Raw genomic sequence first — 9425 nt, 5'->3', positions numbered from 1 at the left:
GTAAATTAAAAAGTAATGCGTTACTTTACTAGTTACTTGAAAAAAAGTAATCTGATTACGTAACTCGCGTTACTTGAAATGCATTACCCCCAACACTGGTTATTATACTATAATAATCATAAGATCATATAAATAATGTGTTTTTGTTTCATTTTTATTTTTGCTTCACATCTTGTGAGTTATGCTTAGTGCATTACTAACTGTGATGCGCATTGCTAAAAAAAATATTATAACTGACTGATCCCAAGATTTTGCCATACATAGTGGAATCCGTTCAATGCAGCGGTGCTGAATTAAACTGGACTGGCCAATACTCAGCATGTAGAGGGGTGAAGGCACATGCATGAGTGATCACACTACTGCTGATCACTCAACAGACAGAGACAGAAAGAGAATTGCACTGCAATATTCACCTTACTTACACTCCATTTACACTCACTGCACACACAAACATATCATGCAATCTCATGCTCCTTTTGAGAGAAATGCTAGTTGCTGTACTTTCAAAGATAAACACGTGATTTGCCTTAACCCACCTGTTGGTTAGGGGCCCTATGAAGGGGTTAGTAATTAACTGTACTGTTGCTTTAGAGGCAAACAACAGACCCACTTTCACATTCTCATTCAGAAGCTGGTCATCTGCTTTGGGGCAGTCAGACTTATTTTGAGTGGGCATCACAGAAGTAGGGGCCGGGGTCATTGGGCTAGCCGTGCTCATCTGTGGGCTTAAGCCAGTTAGGCGTGTTGTGTTATCGTACAGAGACACAATGCTCTGAAAGGTGCCAGATGGGGACAGAGGAGACATGGAGTGATTTCGGACCAACTGAGCAGCCTCGTCGTCCACTGAGTACAGGTAGCTTGGAATAATAGGCACTACAGAGAGGAAAGAGTAGAGATAATAATAACCATGAGACAGAGATTGATATCATTCATTTGTTTATACATGGTCTTAAATTATATCCTACATTACTTGAGGTTTCGCAGTGAGCAAGCTTTGTTCTACTCTTAAAACATAGATAATATTCAGAAAATCTACTATACGTTTACTAATCATTTTCCAGAAAAACGGAAGTTCAAAGACTTATCAAGCTGTGTAAGACCACATTTGACCTTTCAAGTGAACAATTGGGTTTGTTAGATGCGTTTGACATTATCATGCGCAAATAACCCACAGGGACACCGTGTGCGATAACGCTCAAAAGCCTCTTCATTCAACACTTGAGCCAAAGAACGACAGGTTCATTTTCCGCCTGGTTCCATCTGTATGTACACACAGGCCATATTAATCGTGTGTATTATTTCCAGCTTAATTGCCGTGCCCGTTTCTTGGTTTCGCGTCACACCTGTCACATTATCAGAGCGCGCGCGCGGACGGAGCTCTGGCAGCGTTTGAGGACAAGATACTTTAATTCAGATCAACTGCAGACTGCAGCCACTGGAGTTTACACGGGGAAGCAGTCGTTTAGGATAGTTAAAGGTATTTTATTTACTAGGCATATTAATCAGATTTATCATTTTACTTTCAATGCACGTCTTTCGAACAAATAAAGTTTTTGAACTAATTTAAATCAAACAATTAATTTAAAGTAGTACTGCAAAACTGTTCTAAACTCGATTATTGAAAAAATTAATAATTATAACATTCATTCAAAAATGCATTTTTTCCAATGCTAATTTCGTTTATTTAAGAAGACCCGCCCTATTAATTAGGAGACCCGCCATATTTTAATTCTAACATTTGTATACACTTTCGTTTGATCTTTATAATGCATACTTAATGCAAAATATAAAAATATATGAATATATGAAATGTTACGTTTTGTAAATATTACAGATATATTATGAAAGCATGATAATATAGGCTGTTAGTGTTATCGTTAAATGCATCATATGTTTATAAGCCGTGTTTGCATGAAGTTTATCATTATGTGCTCGCTGCGTCATACGTGCCTGCACATGTAACAGGTGTGAACAACAGAAGCACTTACCGACCACCGTCAATAGCATGTTGTCCAACAGCAAAGCAATGAAAACGATCAACAGAATCAGCCTCCGAGACTGTCTTTCTTCTCTTAGCCATGTTAATAAACTAAAATCTCTAAGGGCATCAAATAGTCCCATTTTAATAAAATCCAATTGCCAAAGAGCGAGTGAAAAAGATCCTGCAAAAAACAAAGACTGTCAAAGAACATCAGTGGCATCAAAACATCATAAAATGTGTTTAAGAGAACCTTGAGGGGATGATTAGATATGAGAGAAATATGTCAAACATTAAAGTAAATTTACACTTTTATACTATCATAGGCTAAATATATGCACTGAAGCTCTCTGAAAATAATAAACTATCAACAATTGTGATTTTTCTCTTTCTTATGCTAAGTCTAAATATTTGCAATGAATAATACACCCAGTATGGTTTTGATTCTTACCTTATAAGCACATTTGCATTGAGCTTTGCTGTCAGATCCCGGGTGAAAGGCACGCTGGATGCGGAGCGTTTTAGTTGCTCGACTGCTGTTTCGCAGAGAACTCAAATGGGGTGTGCTGCTGTGCTGTGACACCAATGAACCGTCACACAAAAATGAGAAAGGCAGGAACACCTTATTTACTGCTTGCTTTTATTTTTTATGTATAAATCTATTCAAAGTTATTTGCAGAGGGAAAGTTGCAGTCACTTGTTGAGTTTAACGGCAGCACCAGCAACACCAGCAGCTTGACATCAGTCTGATATCCAAGTGTTTCAACGCGTTTTACCAGATGGGTGAAATCAGCAGCCTTCTCTTCTTCAATATAGTTTTACAACAGCGCTATCTTGTGGCGCGAGAGGAAGTGAGGCGTTAGGCTACTATGAATGTGGTAGGTGTTAATATTGATTTTGGTAGCTGCTATTTTTTAAGTGTCTTAATGAAAATGCAAGCTATATTGTGTATTACCATGTGCTCAGCTAACAAAAAGGTTTTCTAAGAACGTTTTGCTAACGTTCCCATTAAGTGGAAAACGTTAGGCTATTTCTGAATGCTTTCTGAACGTTCAAAACGTCCATTTTTAAACGTTTTTAATGGTTATACGAACGTTAAATGAAAATTCCATTGTATAATTTTGAAAACATGGAAATATAACTTTTGAATGATCTTTAACAAGTAGTGCATTTAAAAATGTTAGACGAACGTCAAACATTTCAGAAAAAAAAAACCGTTCCATGAAAGGTGTATAAATCATGAGTTTGTGCTGTTTTGAGAACATTATTAAATAACACGTACCTTTGAGCGAACGTTCCATTAACATTACTGGAGAAACGTTTGTTCATAACTTTGAGAGAACCCTGCCAAAATTATGAGAATGTTGCCTGTTAGTTAAGTGTGTTCCTTAGGAATCAAACCTTTGACTTTCTCTATAGCACCAGTTGAGAAAGAAAAGAAGAGACGTGGATAGAGATATTTTTGTAAACATACAAACTCATCAAATGGCACAGAATGATTCATTTATTCACTTGGTTTCAAAGTGCATGATCAGTGGATAATATTACGTTTCACAGCCAAGATATTACAGGTGCTCAATCATATTTACATACTAGCTTTTGTATTAGTGAATAAATAAATTTTACATGCACACTTACTTTCATAACATTAATGTCACTAAGCGAAAAGTAATGCATTGATCAGAAAGTTGAATCAAACAACACGCTTGGCATTGAATGAAAAAATAAAAACAATACTGGTTATATTATCAGATATATTATGAATACCCAGTTATACATACAGTACAAACTTCTTGCATGAACATGAATAAATGCCAAGAATAAATGGATTTAATAAGTGACTTGCATTGCTAGTGCATTTCTGACAAGCTACATAAAAAAAAAAAAACAATGTCTCATGCATTTCCTTGCTTTTGGCTGAAATAGTTAACAGGAGTGTAAGCTTCATTTTGAGCCTCTTTCTCCTATACTTGTTCACTGCAGCAGGACTATGGTTCATTTCCCTTCAACCCACTGTATATCAAACTGGCAGTGATACCCTATAGATATTAAAACACATTACCATCTTGCGCTGAGAATACCCATGCTTTCCTGTAGTAATTTCATGTGCCATTAGCAAAGCCACAAAAACCAACTGCTTCTTTCTGCCTTCAGTTACTGTCTAGGTCTTTGTGTATTCCTACCTTGCCCATGCTAACAGACTTAATGCACCGCCTGTAAAAGCTAACAATTTGTGATTGGCCGAGTTTGAAGGCCATACTCATAATGGCCATGCCTGTGATAATAAACAAAAAGGTAACCATAAAGTAATTTGGGTGTTCAGGCACAATGTCCCCAAAGCCAATGGTGGTCAAGGTGATGAAGGTAAAATAAAAGGCATCAAAATGGTCCATCTGCTTCTCCCAGCATCTCAGAATTTGACTGCAGACCACCATATACGCAAATACTACCAGCAAGATGACCAGCAGAGGGACTTTAAAGTGGTCCATCTCCTGTCCGATGCCAATCAATAACTTGGAGCTGGCTTTTGTGGGTGGCATACGGTCGAGGTCTGGGCACGAGCAAGATTTTGTCAGAGTGGTTTTGAGCTTGAAGTTCTCCTTAATCATCATTATGCGGTCAAAGATCTCTTTGTTACGTATCTGCAAGGAAGTGCGTCTGAGGGACGACTGGGTTTTTATCACCTGTTGAATGTTCCTTGTCTCGTGCATCACATCCAGGCTGAACATATAGGTGCCGTCGGTATCAGCACCTTGAACTTGTTTTGGAGATGATGCCTTTTCATGCCTGTGAATGCATGAGCGATGTAACTTCCGTTCTCTGAAGAACAGGCTGAGGCGAGTGTACGCTTTAGAAAGAAGAACAGCTAAGATATCTCCCACATCTGAGATGACTAGCAGCATGAGAGGAATGCCCACCATCGCATACAGGATACAAGCCACCTTGCCTTCATAAGTCACTGGATACATTCGTCCATAACCTGTTATACAAGAAAAACAGAGCAGAACTGACAGTTAGAAATTCTATTTCTTACAGAATTTCCCCTTTTTTTCACCTATTAGACCTGGGGTATCCAATCCTGCCCCTGGCGATCGACTGTCCTGCAAAGTTCAGCTCCAACTCTAATTAAACACACCTAACGCAGGATTGGGCACCCCTGTATTAGACCAATGGGTCTCAGCACTGCCATCTGCTGGATGTCGTTATCAATGCATCAGTAATGCAATGTATAATAATAATGCATAATAATAATTTATTACTTTATATAATGTGATTGCCTGAAACTGTCCTCATAATATGAAGCCATACATTTATTTGAGATTTTAATAGGTTATTTTCATGGTCACATGGTTGCTATATTTTATTTGATCAAGTACTTTCTCCCCAAAGTTCACCTGTTTTGCTGTCCCATTTTGTCCAAGCATCAAAGCTAAATATTAAAAAAATAAATAAAGCAATCGAAAACATTAGGTTGTTTAACATCTGTAATTGCTTTGTCAGACAACAGATAGGTCTCATTGTTGCCACTGTTTGGGTAGGTGATAATATCTCTTTTTTTTCATCAGAGCAAGTGTCAGAGAGGTTGATGTAAAAAAGAATACGATACAGAAGGAAAGTAAGAGAAGGAAAGATGAACTCATCTGAACTCATCAGCCTCAGCTGCCTCAAAAACCAATACTCATTAAAGTTAACTGCTGAGATAATCAAAGATATACGCCCTTCCTAGATAACATAATGGACATCCACAGCAACAGACTGCTGCGCTTGGCACTTTTGCATAATGCTTTTCTGCAAGAAGTCCTGAAAGATGAAAGTTTACATTCAATTAATATCTGAGCTGTGACTTACAATTAGAGTGGAGAGAGATTTTTTCCCCCACATCCTCCACAGCTGTGAATGTAAAAGAATACATTTATGCCACAGAATACAGACAAAAGATGTGCTGCTTCCATGTGATCCTGTATAGTAAATCATAATTTGATTACAATGCCTCTCTGCAGAGAGGCCCATTAAAGGTTTACTGGAAATGGTTTTGCTGGTTTGGGCTAGTGTGTAAATAAGTTGGTGCATAATTCCGGACTCTGACCCTCTGTATTGGCACACTGTCTGTATCTTGCTGGCAATTGCTTGAAAAGCACGATTATCTTTGTCTGAAACTTGTATTTTCCATCCATGGTCACAATATTTTTTGCTACAGCCTAGTCAGGCAGTGGGCAGGTCACCCGAGTTTAAATCCTTTCTTGAATGTCCTATGCCTCCCTGTTGTTTCCTGTTTCATACACTTTCCTATGTAAACATCTCAAACTGAATATGTTTTGAGAAGTCTCACAGGTTTGAACAAACGTTTTACATGTTTAGTTTTTGAAGTTTTCTACATAAATTATTCTATTTTCAAATGTCTGCTCTGGGAGTAGGCCTACTAAAAAAAAAATTTGGTGAGTGGATACGAAATGCAAAAAGGGCAGATTGCTTTACGGCAGAAACAAATGCACATGTAAAGCTATACACCGTAATTATGACAGTGAATTCCACTCACTTAACTGTATTGGGCACCAAAGTTGCAAAAATACACAAAACTACATTGATATTGACAATTTAAAACGTAATATTAATATTTGTGTTTACTTACAGCTGTGTCAGTTAAAAAAAAACTTTGCAGGATTGCAGGCTCTTGATAATATATTTCAATATATGCTTGTTTGGCAAGTGCATAATGGTAGAGGACCATAACCATATCATCTACATCATTTATCTCTCAGCTTAAACCTAGTTTGTGCCCATTGTATTAATAATGCAACACAAACAAAATCTAGAAGTCTTTTCAGTGTCTTACACCTTAGGAGGGTCATTCAGTTTATACTCACTGATATTAATGGATAGCCGGAAACACATGATTTAATGAAAAAAGTCAAAAGTAATCCTTAACATGCTGATGGTGACACCTGTTTTCTGTCTTATAATGGTTAGGCTGGTTACTGTGGGCAACAGTGCAATTGTGTGTGTGCACTGCAAGAGATACAGCCAAAGGTCAGAGCTTCTCAAGCAAATAACAGACTCAATGGTGCACAGAATGCAACAACACTTTGAGACAGACAGATTTCAAATATCTTGGTTCAGGTTAAAACACAAGAAAACAGAAATCTTTACAAACTTTGAAGTGCCAGAAAAATAAGACTACTCACCTACAGTAGTGAACAATGTACAGCAGAAGAAAAGTGAACCGTAGAAGCTCCAGTTCTGATACTCCCTTTCATTACGGAATTTGGTCAAAATATTTTCTATTTTACTGAATAACGCTTCCTGTGTTGAGACATCTAATTAATAAAATGAAACGGGGAACAATGCTAATTAAAACGTAAGCCTAACATAAATAGCCTACGTTATTTAAAAATACATAAATATTTACATTACAAGTGTACATTAGAGTATCACATAAAATAAATGATAGAATAATTTAAACGCAGCGAAACAACACAAAGCCTATAGGTTATAATAAATCATACATAAGCTCGAGGTAAGACCTGTGTGGTTCTGCACTGTCTCCACCACTTTTCGCGCCACCGCACTGATGTTCTCCGGCTCATTTAATGGTTTCTTCTCAATGTGTTGAAAGATCTGCGCGCCTAAAACCGCATATAAAATTAGTGATAAAATGAGGAAAACATGAGGAAACAAACGCCAAAACAGTCTCGCGCATCTTCTTTTTGAGTCTGACTTTCGTCCCTCTTCGACCCCCACGGACATCTCTCAGAAGCGATAATGTCTGAGGAGATGAGACTGTCTTCTCATGGCAGTGTGGTTAGGAGCCGGATGAACACCACCCTGCTGCAGAAACAAACCACAGACCTAAACTGCCTGTTTAACTTAATGTTTAATATCTTAAACAATGACCTCACCGGAGTCACAGCTGTACGCCCACAAAATACCTCGTTAAACTATTGTAGCGTTTCAACACACAACTGATTAAGAAATAGCCTTACAGTTCTACGAAGAGACAACAAGCAGTGTATCTCAGCTGGGACGTCCATTGAGAACACGTTGAGAGCGACAGGTGCAGATGTGTGAAATTTTAGCCTGAATGCTGCCCTTGAACCCTGCCTGACTGGACATTTGTCGTTCCCAAAAAAGCGTGCCTTTTTTTGTCCACATGAACATATGCGCAAACATTGCTTTTATGTTAACAGTTGTGAAGCTAAATCTATAGTTAGGCCTAAGTGTTGAATATGACAGTGGGCTACTTGTGATGTTGACGTTATAGAGAGAGGCGAACGTTTTCTATGGTTACTTTATAGGCTAATATCTGTTCGTTTGCGTGTATTAAAAAGGGGTCATATGATGCTTTTTTAAAGATAATTATTTGGTGTATAATTTCCAGTGGGAGTTAAAACCAGACCAAGATAATTATATTGTAAAGCATGTTGAAGTGTGGTGTTGTTTAAAGTAAATATATGTTTATGTTCTAGATTTCTGGGTTTTTTCTGAAATATCATAATCTTAGTTTTTGGGATGTTGACGTCTAAGGCCCAATCGTGGCAGTATTTAGTTAAAATGTCAAGGTTGTTCTGGAGACCTTCTGGTGTTTTAGATAGAATTAGCAAGTCGTCTGCATACAGTAAATATTTGACTTCTGTGTGGAATAATTGTAGTCCTGGACTGTTTGATTGGTCCAGTAGATCTGCCAGTTCATTGATATATATGTTAAATAAAGTCGGGCTGAGGCAGCAGCCCTGTCTCACTCCTCGCTGTTGAGAGAAATAGTCTGTCCTTTGCTGTCCAATTTTTACTGCACATTTATTTTGGTTATACATGTTTTTAATTAAGTCATATATTCTACCCCCTATGCCACTTTGAATGATTTTATAAAACAATCCATTATGCCAAATGGAGTCAAATGCCTTCTTAAAATCTATGAAGCATGCAAATATTTTTCCATCTTTCTTTTGGTGTACATGTTCATTTATTAACGTGTGTAGTGTGTGAATATGGTCAGTGGTTCGGTGTTTAGGGAGGAAGCCAATTTGAGATTTGCTGATGACATTGTGCTGCTTTAAGAAAGATGAAATCCGAGAGTTGATTATTGAGCAAAATACTTTTCCCAAATTACTGGTTACACAGATCCCTCTGTAGTTATTAGGATCTGTTTTGTCTCCACTTTTAAAGACAGGAGAGATGAGTCCTGTGTTCCAGACCTCTGGAAAAACGCCTGTTTTTTCCCTCTCTCTCGCTCTCTCTCTCTCTCTCTCGCTCTCTCTCTCTCTCTTTCGCGCTCTCTCTCTCGGGCTCGCACGCACGCACGCACGCACACACACATGATGCGCAAAACTCCGCATTTGAACTGTCAATAGCAAATACTTAAACTAATAACAAAACAGTAGCTGATTCAGAAGAGCCAGATTGTCATAGCAAAGTCAGAATTACCTCCTCTCCTAGGTTCACGAAACGGTCG

At 38.0% G+C, this 9425-nt stretch overlaps 2 protein-coding genes across 2 annotated transcripts in view; both read right to left on the bottom strand.

The window, feature by feature from the left end:
- LOC107670861 (synaptic vesicular amine transporter-like) overlaps positions 1-2508 on the bottom strand; it is a 15772-nt gene extending 13264 nt beyond the window's left edge. Inside the window, exons 1-3 of the mRNA XM_016463642.1 lie at positions 2430-2508; positions 1989-2162; positions 537-873 (exon numbers count right to left, since the gene is read on the bottom strand). Coding sequence (XP_016319128.1) covers positions 537-873; positions 1989-2121 — 470 coding nt within the window. The 5' untranslated portion in view covers positions 2122-2162; positions 2430-2508. The remainder of the gene's footprint in view (positions 1-536; positions 874-1988; positions 2163-2429) is intronic.
- Positions 2509-4127: 1619 nt separating this feature from the next.
- On the bottom strand, positions 4128-7723 carry LOC107670814 (potassium channel subfamily K member 18-like). Its single transcript, XM_016463579.1, has 3 exons — positions 7501-7723; positions 7162-7293; positions 4128-4958 (listed from the first exon to the last, which is right to left on the bottom strand). The coding sequence occupies exons 1-3, from the start codon at positions 7721-7723 to the stop codon at positions 4129-4131; spliced, it is 1185 nt and encodes a 394-aa protein (XP_016319065.1). The 3' UTR covers position 4128.
- Positions 7724-9425: the final 1702 nt, after the last annotated feature.

This window comes from Sinocyclocheilus anshuiensis, unplaced genomic scaffold (assembly GCF_001515605.1).
Source record: "Sinocyclocheilus anshuiensis isolate Anshui unplaced genomic scaffold, SAMN03320099.WGS_v1.1 scaffold784, whole genome shotgun sequence".
Taxonomy (NCBI): domain Eukaryota; kingdom Metazoa; phylum Chordata; class Actinopteri; order Cypriniformes; family Cyprinidae; genus Sinocyclocheilus; species Sinocyclocheilus anshuiensis.
This window is presented reverse-complemented; position numbering and strand designations above follow the sequence as displayed.